Source organism: Rhamphochromis sp. 'chilingali', assembly GCF_963969265.1.
Source record: "Rhamphochromis sp. 'chilingali' genome assembly, chromosome: 22".
NCBI classification, from domain to species: Eukaryota; Metazoa; Chordata; class Actinopteri; order Cichliformes; family Cichlidae; genus Rhamphochromis; species Rhamphochromis sp. 'chilingali'.
Genome location: NC_137950.1, coordinates 15,735,044 through 15,757,759, shown reverse-complemented (window position 1 = coordinate 15,757,759; position 22,716 = coordinate 15,735,044). Strand labels below are relative to the sequence as shown.

The window sequence follows — 22,716 nt, the reverse complement described above, 5'->3', positions numbered from 1 at the left end:
TTTAAATAAATGGAAAATGCCCAGAAAACTGTATATAATGTGTTTAAATGACTTGAAATTTTGAAAGAGTATTTTAATTTTTAACACCACACACATATTCTTAAAGTTAAATTGACTGTGATTAACTGTTTTTACATTTAGATATATTTCAATATTTTACACCTATTAAAACCTATTCACCTATTAAACCTAATTAAGGTTTTTAATGAAATTTTTTTTTATGACAAATCAGAAAGATTTCATTGCCTAGGAACAATTTGATTTATGGCGAGAGAATGATAAAGGTAAACTTTAAATATTTACACATATGGAAACCTAATTTATATACATTTGAAAGACGTAGAAATACATATAAATATGTTCTCTCTTTTTAGTTCCTGTCAGTATTCTTGCTGCAGCATTTCAAATCAGCTCAAGGCTTTTCAGGGAGCTTTCAGGACAGCCTGAAAATAACGAATTATGATAGTCCAGCCTAGAAGTAATAAATGCATGAACTAGTTTTTCGCCGTGATTCTGAGACAGGATGTTTCTAATTTTAGAGAATTTTTTGAGATAAAAGAAAGTAGTCTTTTCTATTTCTTAAATTTGCGTATTGAAGGACATATTCTGGTCAAAAACAACTCCAGGATTCCTCACAGTGTTACCTGTGTCATACCATCCATCGGACTAGATAACATATTTGTAAGATCTTTGTGGCCGATTACAATAACATCAGTTTTATCTGAATTTAGAAGTAGAAAATTAGAGGTGATGTGGGTCTTTATGCCTTTAGGATGTTCCTGCAGTTTGGCTAATTGGTGTGTGTTATCCGGCTTTATGGATAGATAACATTAGGTATCATCTGCATAGCAGTGAAAATGTATGCTATGCCTTCTAATGATGCTGCCTAGGGAAGCATGTATAATGTAAACAGAACTGGCCCTAGTACATAACCATGTGGGACTCCATAATTAATCTTAATGTGTGAAGAGAACTCTCCATTTACATGAACAAATTGGAGACTAATAGGTAGATATGATTCAAACCACTGTAGTGCGGTACCTGTAATACCTACAGCATGCACTAATCGCTTTAATAATCGCTGTAATAAAATATAATGGTCAGCAGAATCGAACACTGCACTGAGGTCTAACAGGACAAGCACAGAGATGAGTCCACTGTCAGAGGCCATAAGATCATTTCTAACCTTCACTAAAGCTGTTTTTGCACCTTGATGAGCTCTGAAATCTGACTGAAGCTCTTTAAATTAGCCATTCCTCTGCAGATGATCTGTTAGCTGTTTTACAACTACTCTTTCAAGGATTTTTGAGATAAAAGGAAGATGAGAAATATGCCTATAATTAGCTAACATAGCAGCATCAAGCTTGTGCCGGTTTAGCATGTACATTTTATAAGCTAAACCTAACTGCTACTCACCCTCTTAGTTTCTGTGGAAGCAGTAGGAGTGTACTTAGTTTTTGACATTATTGTAGCTGCTTTCCCCCCCCAAGTAGCTAATGTTAGAATGCTTGTTGTCTAATAGAATTAATACTAATGATCTTAACTAACTATAAAAAGTACAACAAACTCTCTGACAAATGAAGTCAGTTAGTTCACTTTGTTGGAGAGCAGGTGGGGTTTCTGACCTGCACTGCAGCTAGTCACATGACTTAATCAAAATATTTTGCCTTCACTTTTGGGAAGCTGTCATACAAATAAGCTATTCATACTGCTTTTACCCACTAAGGATACAATTCCAGCAGCCAGATGCAATGATGTAGAACTGCTGTCCAAGTACTGAACATTACTGGGATATAGAACACTGAGGTGCATCAAAAAGCAAGATGTGAGAAGATGTGGGAGTAGGTAGGAGTTTCTCAAAGAAAAAAAAATAGAAATTTTACACTAAAAGATTTAATTTATTACTATTGGTGACACCGAAAGGTAATGCCCTATAAAAAATGTTTAAATCTTTAGCAAGACACAAATTGGTACAGGTTTAAACTGTAAAGGACGCAGTCATGAGTTGACAGCAAAACCAGATGGTAAGTGGAAGCCCTCTGGTAAACCCCTGATCTAATATTTCAAATGAAAGCCTGGTGGAAACGGCTTGTCATAGACAAAATAATTTACAGTCATTACATTTTCTGTCTAATGGATTTTTGTAACATTCATCAGTAGATGAACATGACATGATGTAATAGTGGAACAACAGTAGGAAAGACCGGGCATTGGGTCCTGGTTGGTGTGTTGCCGGGGTTGTGGGCGGGTGGGTGCATGGGGGCCCAGCCCTGGAGCAGGGTGCCGCCGGCGCGTCGAGCCACCTGGGGGGCTCTTCAACTGGTGGGGGAGATTGTCACATCTTGCAGGAGCTTTCCTCTCCTCAGGAGCTCCCTCTGCAGGAGGGGGAGATACAGGAGAGGTGGAGGAAGATCTCAGCCTGGGTGTTTATTGTCTTATGTAGTCTGGAAGATGAGTGGATGGTGGGGTGGGTGCAGTTTTCTCTGTGGTGGGGTTGGGTGGACTGTCCCGGGCTCTGTGGGGCCGGGCAGCGCTGCTGCACTGGGCCCGGTCTGGATGGGCCTGGGCCCCCTTTCCCTGGCGGGTCGCGGAGTATGGGGGTGCCTACTGGGGTCAGCGGGGGAGCTGGCCCCAGGGAGGGGTCACTTGCCCCTCCCTTCCTTCCCTCCCCATCTCCAGCTGCCTCCCTCTTCCCGCTCCACCACAACCACCCACACATGCAGGGCCTTGGAGTAGGGGTATGTCACCAGGGTGCAGAGGAGGCTACCCCCCCTCTGTCCCCTTCTGGCTGCCTCTGCCTCAATTTTATCCCACAACTTAGACATTCACGTTACTCACACTCTCATTACACATACATATAGGATCTTGGGGGTGGGCACGATACACGGAGTCCAAAGTACCATCAGGGTGTACACCCCACCCCTGGCATCGTTGCCCACCTCTCAATTTTAAATACACGTAGACATTGAGGGCTAGCAGGAGGGACCATGCGCTTACCTGCTGCTCTCTGGCAGGTAGCTCCAAGCCCTCCTGGGTTTTAAATGCACCTTAGAACACACATGCATCAACATTACAATGAGCGGGTGGAGGGAGGTTCGGAGTCTTCTCTCACCCCCGTTCTCTGCGACCTGCTGGAGCAGGGGGGCTAGGACTAGGAGGAGGAGTTGGCCGTCCAACTGCGGTCTGGAGTGTGGAGCCTTCCTGCTGCTGCGGAGTCGGGGCGGTCTGCCTCCCCCCACCGCAGGGAAAAGGGAAACACCACCTGGGTCTGGGTGCAGTTCCCCCCTCCAGGGGCGGGGGCACCTAGACCCGGTTTGTAGAGTACGCTTGGGGAGTGTGATCGTGTGTACAACGTCTCTTTATGTCTGTCTCCACGTTGGTTGAGTGTGGAGTAAGTGCATATGAGAGCATGAGGGTGGGAATGGATGTTTGTATCTGTGTGTGCCTGTATGTCTGTGTCTATATGTCAGGTTGGGTGTCAGGCGCCACCTCTCTGGGGACACCTCAGGCCCTCCAAGGTTTGGAGGCCTATCTCCCCCTACCACCACTTCCCCTGCCAGTGGCGGACCCCCTCAGACATCGGTGCGTTGGTGGTTCTTTGTGTCCGGGGATGGGCGTCCAGGTACACACCGGCTCACTCCTTGGCGGCCGCTTATCGGGGCCTGGAGCCTGGGGCTCGCTCGGGCCACTTCGGAGGTGGGGTGCCCCCGGCCTCTCGGCCTGGGGCTCGGTCACTCAGGCGCAGCTGGCTGCCGGCGGAGCTCACGGGCGCGTCACTGCAACTCCCCCTGGCTTCTGCTCCGCGGCTGCTGAGTGAGCCCTCATCTGGGACTCTCCTCAGCTCTTTCTGGGACAGTGGCGCAGCTGCCCCTCTGTTGGTCTTCCTTGGTCTCTTGTGTTCTGGGGGCCTCTGGATGTCTGGAGTTTTGATCTCCTCCACACCTGCTTCACGCCCTGGAGGACGGGGCTGTGGCCCCCCCACACCCTCTAGCAGATTATTACATGAAGGAACCTTTTAAAAAAACAAAAAACAAGCGCGTCCATGCTCACAGGTGTACACACGGGTGATCACACCCACAAACTACACCCTTTTTGGCTCCTACCTCAAAGCACACTGTGTTCTGTTGATCTTATGTGCTGCACAATAATGTTTAACATTTAGTATTTACTGTCATATTCCCATATATCATTGTGATGTTGTTTATTCTATTACTCTTGTTCTCTTCTGCTTGCTTTCTTTTTTCTTTCTCAGCAGGTGATCCAGGTGATTGATATATGCATTTTTTTTCTCTGCCCGTTCTGTTGGTTTTTGTCTTTTGCCCTTCTCCCCCGTCCCTCTTCTCAGCTGTTTCTCTTTCCCTCTTTCTTTCTCCCCTTCTTTCCCCCAGTCAAGTCTGTCCCGTATTCATTAAGTGAAAATAAAATAAACAATAAAAGGTGAATCAAATGGACCATTACGGCAAGGCTGGGATGGTCAGTTTGGTAAAGTAAATCCGTTGGGCATCTTTCTTTGCCTTTAGACAACAATTCTGATGGCAAAAGAGCCAAACGGGACAGGCCAAAAAGAAAAAAAAAAAAAAAAAAAAAAAAAAGGAAAGAAAGGCAAGTAAACAATGACTAGTTTGCGTTTTGGTGATATTTGCTTTTTTATGTTTGAGTTATATTTGGACATGATATTGTTAATAAAAAAGAGTGCTGGGAAATACTATAAAAATATCATTACACACTTGTGACTAATTTTCAGGACAGTAAAGATGTCATAGTAAATCTACAGATAACACAGCATGGATAAAGTCACGGTATATATATTTTACTTTACAAAGCGTTGATTTTTCACACATGGTTTGCTCCATCGAGTTTCATGACTTCAGTCCCAGGACTGTCCAGCCTTCTCAGGAGTATAGAGTTCACCGGCGAAACCTAATTACTCTGGGTAGAAACAGGCGGATATTTCTTTTACAAGAAAGGTTTTTCCAAAACAAAAAGTTTCTAAACAAGAAGAAAACTACAACTTCCTCTAATTTCTGATTGGACAGAAGCATGCACAGAGCTTCCAAATGAAATATTTTTGTTTATTTATCTGGAACACGTTAACAACAAATTGGAATATTTATTCAGAATCAAACAAATTGATAAAAAGTTAAGAGCCATATGAGCATACTTGTTGCAAGAATTTTGGAAACTACAAATATGAAAACCAAAAATGGGTCAAAGTGCCCAAACAGACTCCAGAACAGATGTAATTATTCTGTGAGCTACGGTGCATGAGTTGTCACTGCTAGTGCCATGAAAGGAGGTCAAACATCAGATGAGACCCTAGCCGACCCCTCCAACACACCACGCAGGGGATTTAACAAGGGAATCCAATTTACTCCCACTGAGCCCACTGCAACTTGTAAAAGTCAACAAGCTGTCACTCATATTTTCCTTCATCTCTCATCCACGGGCTCTTTTCCTCTCACCATCTCACTTGCACTTCACTTGCATTTCCTGCAGGAAGTCTTAATTGGTTTAAATACAGAAATAAATGCACACTCCTCTGTTTTAGCAAAGTCCAACAGCTTCCTTTGTGTGTGTGTGTAGGAACTCTCAAAATCAGGATTGTCAGACTCATCTTACATTGTCAATAACATACAGCCCTCTATGAATTTACGTAGGCCAGATCAGTGAAGCTTCTCTGTGTGTCAGTGTGAAGAAGTAAATTGCACATGTAATCTCTTAGACATATTAATAAATAAAAATTTTTTCAACGGTACGCCTCAGTTTTTCACATGATAAAGAAATGTTGCTGTAGTAAATGTATCTGTTAGTGTAACTCTTCTTAAGTTGTAAGAAATGAATGTGTAAAATTACAGAAAAAGTTGGTGTAGTATTAATAACCATGGGGGAGGTCATTATCAGCACGAAAAACTGTAAAGCCTATTAAAAATATAGTTAAAAGCCCAAAATCTATGCCCTTTTTCAAATGTTCTAAAACTCTGATTGGGGTCTTTCTGCCTGGTCGCTTCTGGCTCACAGGCCTTATGTATGACACCCATGCCCTAGATCAAGGAGAGCCCTTTAAAGTGATTGTATGACAGTTTGCAAATCAAAGATAAGATATGACTCACCACACATGGATGTTGTTAAGTTTGACATATGTAGGTGGGGCTTAATCTGTTCCAAAAACTGCATTTGGTTAATTCGGTTAGGTACAGGGCAGATTGCATAAAGAAAAAGAGGGATAAATGGGCTGCAAAAGAAGATATGAGAACAACCAGGAAAGGATTAAAGAGATTCAAGCATACCAGCAGGATGCATTTTGAGGGCCTGAGACTTAGATATTTAGATTGAGACTGGACTTTTAGCCACTGTCGCCAGCTCTATGCAATATTCTTTTTGAAGGATCACACACATCACCTCAGCCCCACTCATAACCCTTTCTTTCTAATTTTGCTTTAATCACAGCTGCCAGCATGACTTTAAGTTATATTTCAAACTGTGTGTTCTCATTGCCTTCAGATATTTGTAGATACCTGAAATGTAATGCACTTTCAAACCTGTCTTGTTATCCCATAGAAAGTTACATGGTCTGAATAGCCAACGCATTACATTACATTTTATAATACTGAGAGAAAAGAAGAGATGTCTGCCAAATAATGACTGCAGGATATCAGTTCCAGTGCGACCTTTACATTGTTTGTTGTGATTCTTTGTTTTACTCTCTCATTCATGTTCGCTCATTGACTTTAATACCACATAAGCCACACAATTAACCTCCCAGTACTCACTGTCAAAGAAGGAAAGTAGTTATATGAGAAATACAGTTCTTAAGTACCAATCACATGGGCATACTTTTGGTCTATGAGAAGTAATTAACAACATTAGAATTAACAGACATGAAATATGAGCTATAACAGCTCTACACATCTTACCAGGTATTTGACATAATGCTCTTCTTTGAGCACTTGTACCACAACACCAATAATAAATTAAATGTTGTGCATATGTGTTAACCGGTGTTATGTCTGCTGTAGGTGTCATCCCACAACGCTGACGACATATCGGCTAACAATGATACATTTCACCCCCCCCCATCAAAGCCAGAGGAAGCTTACTGAATCTTCACACTCAGAACAACAAAAGAGGTTCAGCACAAAAGAGAAACCTGACCTCTTGTATCACGGATAGTTTCTTTGATGTGAAACGGAAACCTTCTTGTAGTGACCGTTTGGATTGGATTGTGGTTATTGTTTACTTGTTCCGTGCAAAATTTATTGTGATTCTATAATGGAGTTTCCCTCCTTTGTTACAGTTATATGAAGATGCTTCTTTGTAAATTCAAAAAGTGATTCAAAAGCAGTTTTTATTTAAAAAAAGAAAAGAAGGGCCTGGTTTTTCCAAAGCAAAACTGTCAGTCAACCCAGACTGTATTCTGATCCAGTGTACAAGACATATTTCACACATACATTTCTAAGTCATTATTTCAGTCCTTGCTAATGATGAATAACACAAGATAAATCATTATGTAATGGTATTAAAACGACCCTGAATGACCTGAAGGTAAAACTCATGAACTGGAAACAGAAACATATGTTTTTGATCAGGTGCTGCCCTCCAGTGTTGCAAAGACAAATGGCAGCTATTACAAACGAGTGCTCAGAGCAAATAAGAAGCATTTTCACAGATGTCAGATATTCAGTAACTTCCACTTTTCAAACCATCACTATTTCTCTGTGTATTTAAAAAAAGTCTTCTGATTCTATTTTTGGTTCTTTTACTTATCAAATTTATACTAAGTTATTATATGACTGCTGAGTTTGTTGTGTGTGCATTAACTTGATTTCTCTAGATCAGAATATTTGCAGTCAGCAAGCAGACTATCAGGGTCACCAGAGATGTCAAGAGTCCTGGAGAGCTGCTTGCTTTCATTCTTCTTTCTGTAAGAAAACAACCAAGATCGACAGTGAATTCAAATTTGGTTCATGAATCCAATTATCACAATCCCCTGATTACGCAGCTGTATTATCTACAAGACTGCCAGTGTTGTAAACATGTTACCTGTGTTCAATACTAGCAGTCCTAATGTGAATGCCTTCACTGTCATGGTAGGAAATAGCCCTCACAACTCTTGCTTGGTAACCTGGGTAGCAATGCTGTGGAAACTGATTTCAGCAGATGAAGGAATCCAGTAAAGTAATGTAAGGGATTACTATTGCAAAATAGTAATTGGATTACTGATACTTTCCCATAAGCACAGTGTGTTACTAAACTGTGAATTTGTTTGTGAGACTTTTTCATTTGATTTAATTTAATATGATTGATTATGCAGAAAATATTGAAATGGGCTGAAAGATCTATTGCTTTATTGTGTAACTAAGTAATAAGTAAGTAACTAATGACTTTAAAAAATAAGTAATCAGTAAAGTAATGGGATTACTTTGCTGAGAACTAATCAACAATTGGTAACTAATTACTTTTTCCACAGTGTGAATGCAAATACTTACAGGTGGCAGTGCAGACAGATGGATGACACGTTGGTGTTAGTGATGTTGTCAGGCGTTGTGTGGAGGCGAGGAAGAAGGAACCCAAACGCAGGACTCGCAGGTAGGTGAAGACTGGTGAAGGTTTATTATAAGGAGTGGATGAACAGAACAGAGGTAGGAAATGGCTGGCTGGCTGGACGACTGACTGAAGGACTGACTGAAAGACTGAATGGCTGGCTGACTGAATGCAGGCGGAAACAACAACATAACATCAATGACACGACAACGATCGGATGGAACTGAGGACTTAAATACACGCTGGGTGATGAATGATTAGAAACCGGTGATTACGCAGCTGAACTTAGTCTGACTAATGATACATGGAAATAACTGGAACACAATACGCAGGCGGTATGCTGGCACAGAAAACATAGATGTGAAAATAAACTGAACATGACAAAACGGAAAACACTGGGTCAACGACCCAGGAACCCTGACAGATGTCTGATCAGAGCTACAGCATCTTGCACTTGCTCAATAATAAAAAATAAAAAAAAATTCCAGGTAAGATATCAGATTTAGACATAATATTTACACTGTTCAAACAACAAAGAGTGCTGGGGGATGAGGCGGGATTAATTCCAGTATTGTGTCAATATGGTAATGGTACCCTAATATATTAAAGAACCAAACTGACAAGCAAAAATCAAACACGCAGCCATTGAAATATGGTGCCGGGCCTATCTCCTTAGCAGAAACTGAAGGGCCCACCAAATCATCATTTGGATTTCCATTGGAATTTCCACAAAGTCCACATATTTTTTCTCAGTGTTGATGACAACAGTTAACAACGATCGTTGTGTTAGTTTCATAAGGATAAATAGTAAATAAATGGGTTACGTAGATTTGATTATCCTGGTTTTTAAAGCATGTCAAATAAAAATGAGTGTAGCTTTGATGGGTGGGAAGTGTACCTGTCATTTGGTGGTACACAAATAAACACTGCACTGTATCCATTATAAGTGACACTGTAGCTGAAAATAGTGCTGACAAGTATTCGAGGTCCTGTTGAATAGATAGACACATTGCCTTCATTCAAGACCATAGGTAAATTTCTAGTTACTCCATTCACGAAGAGAAAAAAAAAGAACAATAGAAACTGAAATGAAGTATAAAACTTACAAAAATAAATTAACTAATATAATGAGATCCTGTAAAAGAGAGTATTACATTAAAAGGTTAGAACACAATAAAGATAACACAAGAGATATATGGAATGTATTAAACAGAATAATCAAAAATGAATCAAGGAATAATGATTATCCTGGGTACTTTATAGAAGGGACAAGAAGTATTAATAACATGGAGGAGATAGTAAATGGCTTTAATGAATTCTTCGTAAACATAGGGCCAAAACTGGCAGAAGAAATAAAGGTTGATGGAATAGAAAGGGACACTGGTGAAAATATTGAAAGGAATAGTAGCTCAATGTTTTTAAGAACAGTGGAAGAGAAAGAGATTTATGACATGGTTAGAGGACTTAAGAACAAAACCAGTACAGACTGGAATGATATTGATATGGTAACGGTAAAGACAGTTATTGATGGTATCGTAAAACCATTAAAATATATATTCAACTTGTCGTTTCAAAAAGGAGTTTTTCCACAAAAAATGAAAGTTGCTAAAGTTATTCCCATTTACAAAACCGGTGAAAGACATCATTTTACAAACTATAGACCAGTGTCAATACTCTCCCAGTTCTCTAAGATACTGGAAAAACTCTTCATAAAAAGATTTGACAGTTTTGTGGAAAAATATGAATTAATGACAGATAGTCAGTATGGGTTCAGAAACAACAGATCAACAGCTTTGGCACTGATAGATCTAATGGAAAAGATAACGGAATGTATGGATAATAAGAGGTATGCGCTCGGAGTTTTCTTAGATCTAAAGAAGGCGTTTGATACTGTTAATCATGAAATTCTATTAAAAAAACTGGAAAAGTACGGGTTTAGGGGAGTGGTTTTGGAATGGTTAAAAAGCTATGTAGGGAATAGGCAACAATATGTACAAATAAATGAATATAAATCTAATTTGATGGATATAGCTTGTGGAGTACCTCAAGGTTCAGTACTGGGTCCAAAAATGTTTATTATGTACTTAAATGATATCTGCAGAGTATCGGAGATTTTAAAGTTTGTAATATTTGCAGATGACACAAATATACTGTGTGCAGGTGGGGAATTGCCACAGGTTTTGGAAATGATCACACAGGAATTAACGATATTAAAGAAGTGGTTTGATATAAATAAATTATCATTGAATCTCGATAAAACCAAATTTATGTTGTTTGGAAACCAAAAGAAAAACATCGAAGTAGAAATATGTGTTGACAATGTATATTTAGAAAGAGTAAATGAAATAAAATTTCTTGGGGTGATCATTGACCACAAGCTCTGTTGGAAGCCACACATTACTTATGTTCGGGGGAAATTGGCACGGGGCATTGCCGTCCTGGGAAAAGCAAAGCATATGTTGGATCAGAAAGCACTGCACATTTTATACTGTGCTTTACTACTGCCATATATGAGCTACTGTGTAGAGGTCTGGGGAAACACATACAAAAGTAACACACAAACAATAACTATAATACAGAAAAGGGCCATTAGATTAATAAATAATGTAGGGTACAGGGACCATACAAATGCACTCTTTGTCAAAATGCAAGCTATTAAATTCCAAGACTTGGTGAAGCTTAAAACAGCGCAAATAATGTATAAAGTCAGAAATAAATTGCTTCCCAAAGAAATCTGTAAATTGTTCATAGAAAGAGAAGGTGGGTATAACTTAAGAGGGAAATGGAATTTAAAAATACAAAGTGCTAGAACAACTTTAAGAACTATGTCAATCTCAATTTCAGGAGTTAAATTATGGAACAGTCTAACAGAAGAAATAAAAGACAGTCAAAACATAAAACAGTTTAAAGTAAAATATAAAAACCTAATTTTAAATAAGTATAAGAATGAAGAAAACGGGGTTAACCCAGGACGGTAATGTTGCTGGTAATGGTGTTGCGGTTCTTTTTTGGTTGTTTTTTTGTTTTGTTTTGGTTTGTTGTTTTTCCATAACTTGTGTATCTGCAAATATACACATTCTGTATTTTTCATATGAAAGAAACTATACTGTGGTGGGGCTTGCTAATTTCTTGTTTTTGATTTATGTATGTTATGTTTTGTTTTACTTCATATGTTTATATGTTTCATAGGTTGTTTGTTTAATTTAAGACAAAAAAAAAATTAAATGAATGAGAGGTAAAACTTGAGGGGGTAGGGACAAATAAGTAAATACTTCAGCCTACTCCTTTTCAAACAAATAATGGAATGATATTTTGTAATGATTGTGAAGGCACATGTTTGAAATGTTTGAAATAAAAATGAACTGAACTGAACTGAACTGAAAAGAAAAAAAGAAAGAAAAGAAAATCAGAGGTTAGTTTTTGCGCTTAATTGTTATTTTTTTCTTTCACAGCAGTAAAAAATATCCCTAAAATATATGTAGCTGCCATTTACTTGATAAATCTGAAATTAAATTATTCATAACAATGATCTAATGAGCAATATCATTAACTAATACTACTACCAAACAGTCATCTGAGTTTATTGTTAGTTAAATAACAATAAGTCCTTTGTGAATCCACTCAGGACTACAGTGATAATCTCATAAAGTAGCAATCGTGACAACTACATTTAATATTATTGCACACTGTGTATCAGTATGAAATGTGACAATTATATAACATGACAGTTGTTGTGCATCCTTTCAAACAGAAGCTACATTTTTGTCATGTCACAAATGTTGTATTGTTTTATTACTTATATTTTATAGTTTTATGTTATTTTATTTTTTTTAGATTTCTTCTTAGTTTTATGGGCGTATTATTTTCAGGGTTTATGATACAATAACTTCTTGTTATTGTTCAGGAAGAGAAGGAAAACACCCTGGACCTGTAAAAGCTGGGCATTTTATCAAAATGCAAGCGCTATCTTCCTTGTCTTGTTCTCAGATAAAGTCATTATGTCATAAAGGTTCCAGTTTTCCTGTAAATGAATTGGTGCAGGGGTGGCTGACATTTCATTGTGATAAGTTATTGCACACTGTGTATCATACTCAACTGTGACTCTAGCAGTTATCACTGATATGTAGAGTTTCTTCTTAAACAGAAGATATAGTTTATCATGTCACCAATGTTGCATTTCTTAACTGTTATGTTTAGAAGCTTCTGCTGATTTAACTGTTTCTAATTTATAACATAAGAATGAAAAACAATAATGCTGTGCAATTGTTGTGTCTCAAAAGACCCAGGTGGGTCCGTCAGTGAAGGTAAATGGATGAATAGTTGGTAAAAGTGAACATCCTGAAGGAGAATCGGGCCTTCAGTGGAGATGCCGTTCTGAATCAGCTCTACTGTTCCATCAGCTTCATTGGGACCCCTGGAAGACATTTAAATATCCCAGATTATAAAGCAAAGTAGCAAAATTCATTATGAGGAAGAATTGGTGGAAAACCGAGGAGAGGTCTGTCTGGGTCTGACTCTTTCAAGTTTTTAATAAAGAATGCTAAGACAAGGTGAAGTTGCAAAAATTCTCTTACTCTGCAGTAATAAGATGGGCGGACAAGGTAATTTGGCATGTTGACTGGCGTGGCCCAGCAGGAGTCCAGAACAGTGGAGATCAGATGCTGATCCACTCTTCCTGTTCGCACCTCGACATATAACCTCTGATCTATTTCCATTTCTATGTTTGTGCCACAGCTGAAGGGGAAACAGAAGCCAGGGTCATGGAAGGGGATCATTCAAATGTGCTACTGTCCATGGCAGTTGTAATCTTCTTCCTAATGATGCTACAAAAAACAACAATAATAATAACAATACTACAAGTGAGTTGATTACCAAATGATTGTAAATAAGTTTCACCTCAAGAGCTTCTCAATAATAAAAATGTAACATTTTAACACTGAATCCAGTTCACTTCCTTTTCTACAGGTGTAAACTACGAGCTTACAATGTAGTGCGTTATCTCAGATGGAGCATGGCACGTTGTACTTTTAGTGAGGATGAGAACAGCAGCATTTAGCTGTGAATGCTGTGATAGCTGCAGATATTTACAATTTCTTATTTATGTACTTTATCTTTTAGCTATATCTGTTCTTAGTAACTTTGTTCTTATATTCCCTTTTATTGTTGTATAATTAGTGCCCTTAACCTGATGACATATGTGGTACTTTGTTAATAGTCTTTTATTTATTGTCTTAATTTTCCTGTTTTTATTGTAAAGCACTTTGGTGTACCACTGGTCTTTTAAATGTGCTATACAAATAAAGTTGTATTGTATTGTATTGTATTTAACATGCATGAACATCATAATATGTAGCACTGATGTCTGACAACCCCCACCCCTCTCAGAAAACTGCAGCTTTTTTAACAAATAGTAAATGGACCGGTAGTTGCATCTTTTACTCAGTTAGGCACTCAAATCTGTTTCTGTTTCATTCACCCAATCACCCACACATTAATTCATTCATACAGCACATTTTATCGATGCCTATGTGCTTTCAAACATTCACAGGCTCAGACAACAGTGGATGCATGAGGAGTAACTTGGGATTTAGTATCTTGCCCAAGGATACTTTGGGATGTGGAGTGGAGGAATCTGGGATTCAATAGCCTTCCAACTGTTGGAAAACCCATGCAACCACTTGAGCCACACCCTCCCTAAAAACTCCTTGCTGGTGGTCTCTCCCCTTCTGCTATGTAGTCTAGCAACCATACAGTGTTCCACACATTTTACCCACTTTGAGTTACTCGTATAGTACTCCATGAGACATTGACATTGTAAACAAAAATATGCATTCAAACTAGAAAGAGCTAAAATAATGTATGTTTGAAGTAGTGTATGTGTAAGTGTAAAGAGCTTCAAAGTGACGTGTCACTGTAATAATAATTGCAATTTTTAGTAATGCCCTAATGTAAAGTGTTACTGTACAGTTACAATTATGCCACTGCTTGTGTTGCAGAGGTTTTGCAATTACAGTTCAACCAAAAGCTGAAGACCACTTGAAAATGGCAAAAAAAAAAAAAACTTTTAACAAGTCTTAACAAATGTGTTGTCTCATTCCCATTTCTTCTTGTTGCATGTTGAAGCTCAACTTGGAACCTTGTTAAGATCCAACCATGCAAAGTATGATTTTTTTTGTGCCATTTTTCAAGTAGTCTTAAGCTTTTGATTGTGGCTGTATCTTCGAGACAGACGGATAGAAACAAACAATTAAAACAATGTTTTGTTTCTTTGTTTCTTTGCTCCAGTTTGAGGATTTGTGTTTGTGTAGCAGAGGAGGAAAATGCTGAAGTTATTTATGAAATTTCAAAAGATAATTACTTTTATTTTTACTTTGTTTTTTAGTTTTTTTGTAACAACCCCAACACTGGTACTAAAAAAGCCAACTTGACAAAATATTGTATATAATACACAAGAGATGTTTTGTTACCTTTCTATGGGGTTGATGCCCACAGCCATAGACAGGGCCAGATTCAGGGGGTATTCACAGCTGAAACGCAAAATAGTACAAGTTGAATATGTTCAATAAGAGTGAATATCCATAATATTTTTGTCTGAGTGCTGTCCCACAAAGATGGTTGTCATTTTCAAAGTGGAAAACCAGTCGTCCATCCTCAGGAGTACTACGCCGATCATACTCTGTACTGTCCAGCTGTTAACAGGGGTTGGACTCCTCTGCAGAAGGACTCCTCTACTCCCGTTGCCTCCAGGAGGGGAAACGATGAAAAGAGAGTCCATTTTCCAGCTTCTTGCCTTCCCTGTCGTGTGATCTACTGTTGCAACCGACAACACAGCACGTACAAAGCATAGCTGACGCTTCCGTGTGCTTTGCTTGGCCTACTGTCATGGCGGGAGGGGGCGTGGAATCAAATCTGTTATAGAAATGATTCAGTTCATTTATGTATTGTGATTCTAAAATGGAGTTTTCCTCCTTTGTTACAGTTACATGAAGAGCCCTCTTTGTAAATTGAAAAAGTGACTGTCGCGGATTCAAATATTGGAAAACCAAAATAACAACACTGGTCCGGCTGGGTTGAGTCAAACGATGATTTTAATGTACACGCGTGGGAGATGGACACCGTACGCAGACAGCATCAGATCTCAAAATGGTGGAGCATTGATCAAACTCTTATAGCCTCTAGTGGCCCCCACCTAATCATAAAAGCCTAAACATTCACATGCTTTCTCTCACACAGCGCCTAAGCTACGACCTTGGCTCCCTGTTTATCTGCTCCTGCTGAGATGGGGCAGAAAACCTCTCCGGTATGCTCTGTTCTCTTCTAAGCAGACAAATAAGGCGATGACTTTCTGCGAACAGTATTTCTTATAACTCAGCAGTATAATGCATCATAAAACAATATGATTCATTCACAATAAATCAGCAGTCTAATGTAATGCAAATCAGTTTAACAAATGTAATAGTTATCACCTTCTTCTAATTCAGGAGAATAATGCAAACTAAAACTACATAATAATTCACAATCTTTAATTAGGGGTCTAACATGGCATAGGTAATATTATAATCCCACATGACTCAAAAGCAATGTAGTAACATTTTTTATTTTTTTAAAAAAAAGAAACAGAAAAAGAAAGCAAGACCATCAATCAACTCAGACTGTATTTTGACACAGTTTACAAGGCATTAATATTTCAAACATACATTTATTTTTCATTATTTTTATATTTGCTAATGAATGGATGAATACCACAAAATAAATTATGATGTAACGATGTTAAAACAATCCTGAATGACCTGAAGGTAAAACTCATGAACTGGAAACAGAAGCATACAAATATGTTTTTGATCAGATGCTGCCCTCCAGTGTTGCAAAGAAAAACTGCAGAAATTACAAATAGGAGTGCTCAGAGCAAATAAGAAGTATTTTAATAGATGTCAAATATTCAGTAACATCCACTTTTCAAACCATCACTATTCCTCTGTGCATATAAAAAAGTCTTCTGATTCTATTTTCTGTGCTTTTATTAATCAAATCTATACTAAGTTATTATATGATTGCTGAGTTTGCTGTAATTTGTGCATCAACTTGATTTCTCTAGATCAGAATATTTGCAGTCAGCAAACAGATTATCAGGGTCACCAGAGATGTCAAGAGGCCTGGAGAGCTGCTTGCTTTCATTCTTCTTTCTGTTAGAAAACAACCAAAATCTACAGTGAATTCAAACTTGGCTCATGAATCCAATTATCACAATCCACTGATTATGCAGCTGTATCATCTACAAGACTGCCAATGTTGTACAAATGTTACCTGTGTTCAATACTAGCGGTCCCAATGAGATGCCTTCACTGTCATGGTAGGAAATAGCCCTCACCACTCTTGCATGGTGACCTGGGTAGCAGTGCTGTGGAAAGCAGAGTGATTTCAGCAGATGAAGGAATCCAATAAGTGGTATGAAAGATTTTTTCCCAGTGTTAATACAAATCGTTATAAGTAGTACGTACAGCTGTGCAGTAATTGTGTCTCAAAAGACACAGATGGACCTGGCAGTGCAGGTAGATAGATGAAAAGTTGGTAAAGGTGAACATCCTGAATGAGAAACGGGCTACGGTGGAGACGCCGTTCTGAAGCAGCTCTACTGTGCCATCTGCTGGATTAGGACACCTAGGTAACAGCATAATGTGAAAGTTGCAGTGTTAATGTGCAAACAACTTAGTTATGATAAGAAGATAATTAAAGTTCACCCATCACAAAAGACAAAAAAAGAAAAGAAAAGTTAAGGCAATGTCTTTACTGTGTGGTGATCAGATCCCAGCGCACAGGGTAGCTGGGATCATTAACAGGCGTTGCCCAGCAAGAGTCCAGGATAGTGGAGATCTGCCGCTCATCGATTCCCTGCGTCTGAACCTCAATGTATAACCTCTCATCTATTTCCATTTCTAAATTTCTGTTTCTGGTCAAAGGGAAGTGGAAGCCAGGGTCCCGGTAGGGTATCATCCTCAAATGATAATGGCCCAGACCAGATGGATGTCTCTTGTTCACAATGCTACAGGTAAACATGATAAAACAAGATGTTTTCAGGATTTGGAATTCATAAAGTGGTCAGGTGTGTGTGCATTTTGTAGCAAAATATATACAATTAATAATTAATAATAATTAAATGTGGCAACAATTAATTACAATTGGAAATAATTAATTTATTAAATATTCACAACACATTTAATTAATTAATTGAATTCATTCTTTAATGATGTATATATTTAATTCACTTTGGCACTATTGTCCCCATGTCTCACCTTGAAATCACCCATCAAACTAAGGGGGCGGGGTTAACGCTGCCACTGCAGCTTCGCTAACATTTGATTGGTTGCGGTGCAAAGTAAGTCAAGACAGGTCGATCCTAGATAATCGATTGCTTGTGTGGACTTGGGGCAGCCAGGTATCCCAGAATGCATTTCAAATCACAGGCAGCAATGGTAGTGGTGTAAAGCTTTAAAATACCCCGTTTTTCTGTCACCAACTACACTTTTAATAGTGTTTTAGCTGCAAATGTTGTGGCGTAATCTTCACATGTCTGGTCAGGATGTCAACATAGAACATGTTTTCAGAGATGTCACTAGCTCTACTAACAGTCAGCTGAAAGAGTGCAGCGAGCTCCATCTTAACTGTTTTTTATGTTTGTTTGTTTGTTTTTTGGGGGCAAGGGGGGTTAACTGGTTTGTTTACATATTCCACTCTCCGTGTTCCACATGTTGCATTTGCAGATTCTCTCTTCTATCTCTTTGCTTCTGTAACATGAAGAACGAGCTGACATTTTTCTCATGACACCAGCGATCAACAGGCCTTCAGTTTACCTGCATGCATCCTCCTCCTCACCTGTCAGATGTTTAACACCTGCTGCTAATTTAAGAAACACGCCCACGTTACCTGGTGATAGTTACAGTTTAACTGGGCAGTTGGTGCTCTATATAATGCAATGTCAGCGCATTTTTCTGCACAAAATAAGTAAATCTAGTATTTTTTTTCTGAGCGCACAGCTGCTGGAGCTTGTTTCACTACAGAGCACTTTATAGGCGAACCCACTTTATCAGCAGCTGATGTCCAATCATTGGCACACAGCTTTGAAACCTCACCTGAGTTTTGGCTCTCAGTGGTTAAACACTGGACTTGATTCACTCAGGTTCTGTCTGTCGGTCACGTTTATTTCACTGTTTTATTTACAACTGAGCAAATCGGTTTGGCTGACATTAAAGTTACGTTTCATAACTGCATAGTTTTACTGAAGTTTAATGGTTCACTGGCACATGTGTTAGACCGAACCATTTGCTTTTCTTTATCTGGTGTGTTTGGGATTTTTAACAGTGAATTGTCGAAACAGGTTTGATCGTTTCCTGCGTGTATTAATTTGGTGATTTATTAAATGTATTCATGTTATTCTAATCTGCTGCTGAGTCTCTTACGCTGATGAAAATGCAGATAACACAGAGACAAACTGACGGTTCATCTCTATTACAACAGTGTTGCGTTAGACTGCTATATTTTTGTGTTCTTTATGCTGTAGATTTTTCACGTCTCTGGAATTGGCAGTAATAAGGAAGATTTTCTGTTAAATCATATTGATATGACCTGTGAATTATTCATAGATGACCGTTAGATTAGTCAGCTGGGAAACTCTGGGTTAACTCAGAGAGCTGAAGATATCGTGGATATGCTGACCTCGCTCCGTGGAGTACAGGGCCGTTTACCCTCATCATTAATATTCACAATAAAAATATTAGCCAAACATCATGAAGTCTGTATGTGTTTCATAGTGTCGAACAACCTTTGTACAGTATAGCAGTTACTACATGACGGAAACACCAACATTATTTCTTTTAATAAAGTTTATGTGTTTTACACAGGTGACGCTGATTATTGCACAAAAAGCACAAAGATCAGATGTTAATCGGATTTATTTGTTCTCTCTCCTCCTCAAACATGATTTTTAATGTTAGTTATAATTCAGAATTGGCAACTGAAACAAGTAAGACACATAAGAACATCAGGAAGTAAAAAACCCGAAGTCAGTGTAGTGCGGGGGTTTATGGCAGCTGTGTACCGAGACCTGCGCTTTTTCGGCGGTAATAACAGCTCGATTGCTTGCGAGGCGAGTGGGTCTAGCCCACGCTTTGCCGTGAGACTGGGCTGGGCAGACATCTCAGAAATCAACAAAACACTTTTGTAAAGAGGCTATATCTTGACAAACCGACCAGATATTGAAGATTAAACCAATACATTCTCGGCTAAAAAATATTAAAACGGTATTTGGTGACACACAAACAGGATTTTTCAAAGTTCAGTTCTGTTAGTTTCCACATGCCGGTTGTTGGTGTGCTAAAAATAATGGCCACCAGGCCGAAGCAATGATTTGGACTCTATCAGCATTAACCCCGCCCCTTGAGATTGGTGGATGCGGTTGACAGATAAAATAAATTCATTGTGAGACCTAAAGGAGTCAACTGTGCCAAAATGAATGAATTAAATACATCATTAAATAATTATTTAAATGTGGCAATAATTAATTGATTAAATGTGTCAAAAATATTTATTTAATTAAATAATATCAATTCCAATTAATTATTGCCACATTAATAAATTATTTAATAGTGTATTTAATTAATTCATTATGGCAGACCTGGCGTTCCATACATTAGAACAATGTTTGTATTAAACAAAAACAGGGTAAAATGATGGTGATTCACATGGTCATATAGTCATGAAGACAATCAAAAACTGAAATTTCTATAAAGCTCAGCGAGCTATGTACCTTTGGAAGAGCAGCAACCACAATGTCATATAACCAAAAAGTAAAAAACAAAAAATGTAAGCCAGATGGTGTTGTGGTTATCACCTTGCTACAGGTTTGATGCCAACATCCATAGACAGTGCCTGGGTCAGAGCATAGTCACAGGAGAAGTGCAGGTGGATGCTCTTCTCATGACTTTCGAGGCCATCATGAGGGTCCACATCCCCGCTGATGGTGTTCTCATAACTGAAGTGGGTCCCGTTGCTCTTAAGAGTAAGAAGACAAAAGATTTTAAGCATATTTTCAAAAATTAAAAATGCTGCCCAGAAGATTCATTCAATGTACTAATTGTACCCTCAGCATTGTCCCACAAAGCTGGTCATCACTGTTGAAGTGGAAAACCAGTCGACCATCCTCAAGAGTCCCGTTGCAGGATTCATCTCGAAGATGGAGGGCATCAGAGTGGAAGCCGGCCTCAAACAGCTGACAGCGGGACAGAGATATGGTGCCAGAACTACTGACACAAGTGATGGACGAGTCTAAGAAGGAGAGAGAAACACAATCTGACTCGTTATAGCATGATATTTTTTAAAGCTGAGTCATCAATACTGATTTGAAAGACATTTGTTGACTTGACTGCTTAATATAAAGGCTGACTAATGCAATAAATACACTACAGATACTGCTGAAGGTTTTAGTTAGCCCGCACCGAAGCTCTCATTGTTTGGCCGATGGTGGTGCTCATTACAGAAGCAGCCATAGACACCGTCCTTCTCACCACACCACTCGTGCTCTGTGCAGTCCAGCTTTTCACAGGGGTCTGACTCCTCTGCAGACACAGAGAAAGGATCATCAGTGATGAATGGCAATGATTTAAATTTGTATTAAATGTCTTATTTGAGCAGTACAAACATACCACAATGCAAAGCAGAGCGCCAGTCAGGGATGTCTAGCCCTAGAACAGAGCAGGTTTTCTCATAGGCGGAGACAGCGGAACACAGCATGCCATTGGCTGGAGTGTAGAGGCAGAGGTCATAGACACAGGAAGAGAAAAATGGCTGGGGGTCAGAGTGCAGGTGGCAGGTGCTGAATGGGCCGGTGGTGTTGGTGATGACACTGCAGAGTTGGGAATATTCTTCTCTAAAGGTACAGTCATTCAGTCCATCATCATCTTCATCAGTGGAGCCACATCTGGAAAAGACAAATCATACTGCCATCAGCTACTGCCTTGTTGAAGCATCAATAGTGATTTCCATTGCAACTCACCCTGGTTGGCTGGTGGGTGACTTCCAGCTGTGTCCAAAATAATTATCATTTTGTGCCAGTGTGCCATTGGGTAAGACTTTGTCATCTGAAGGATTATTGTTAGAGTTTCCACACATCCCTGTGACTCTGTCATGACGGTTTTGGCCCAGTCTGACCAGTAAAGTGCTCTGACCATCAAACTGGACTAGCAAGTCAGAGGCATCAACCACTATGTAGCTTCCCTGCCTTACCACCTGAGCTAAGATTCCCACTGTGGTGGGAAGAGAAGCATAATTTCCATTTACCTGAGAGGACAAGAGATGCAATAAGTGTGTGTTGTTACTTTTGTGCAGATTAGACAAAGTAGAATGCTGTTCATCTTAAAAGTGATAGATAGTTTACCGTTACTCTTTTATTGGGTCCGATCCTGATGTACACACTTTCTGGATGATTTGAGAGATATATGTCCACTGCAGACACAAATGACACACGGTTGTTACCACGGTGATTGTTGGTGGCTATCACCTGAAACTGTGTTTCGTTAGTGCCGTGGTTTGTGCTCTCAGTGATGATGTAGGAGCAAGTTCCCTGGAAATGAGCCACTGCTCCATCAAAGGTGATGTAGTGTGGATCCCCCCACACAGTGCAGGTGGACATGGCATCATAACAGCCCAGCTGGCCGTCTCTGATGGAGCACTGCTGTTCAGGAGTGCAAGACGAGGAAGAACATCGTAGGTCATTTGGAGCGTGACATTCACATCTCTGGGAGCAACCGTCTGTCCAGAAGGACTCGCCAGCCTGTGAACCACACCACACCAAATCTTAGCCAAATTGATACAACAAATATAGTTCTTAAAATACCATTTTGAAGGGTTTTGTTTTCATTAATTGTAGGTGATTTAGTGCAATAATTGCTAGATTACTGCAAACTGCAACTAATAATATAATAAATATTTTGACAACTAGTTTGACAACTTTTGATCTTTCTCCCACAGAGAGGACAGATGCTAAATGCCACAATTTCAAGAAATATGTGGAACAGAGCTGCATGAAAAAAAGTATTTAATTGTTCTGATGTAGCTGTATAATCTTCAACTGATTGTTTAATGCATTCATTTATTTAGCGACAGATTTTTTCCCCCCCAAATTCT

The 22,716-nt window shown here is 39.1% G+C and overlaps 1 protein-coding gene across 1 annotated transcript in view; it reads right to left on the bottom strand.

Annotated features, from left to right (window-relative positions):
- The window catches only part of LOC308391145 (IgGFc-binding protein-like), a gene marked incomplete at both ends in the record, with an annotated part of 133,291 nt that overhangs the window by 1,544 nt on the left and 109,031 nt on the right, over window positions 1–22,716 (bottom strand). The window contains 11 exon segments of the mRNA XM_080873613.1: window positions 15,009–15,068; window positions 15,180–15,351; window positions 16,846–16,939; window positions 17,040–17,199; window positions 17,330–17,581; window positions 20,426–20,586; window positions 20,675–20,859; window positions 21,030–21,149; window positions 21,237–21,511; window positions 21,587–21,870; window positions 21,968–22,363. Of these exon segments, the coding sequence (XP_080729739.1) occupies window positions 15,009–15,068; window positions 15,180–15,351; window positions 16,846–16,939; window positions 17,040–17,199; window positions 17,330–17,581; window positions 20,426–20,586; window positions 20,675–20,859; window positions 21,030–21,149; window positions 21,237–21,511; window positions 21,587–21,870; window positions 21,968–22,363 (2,159 nt within the window).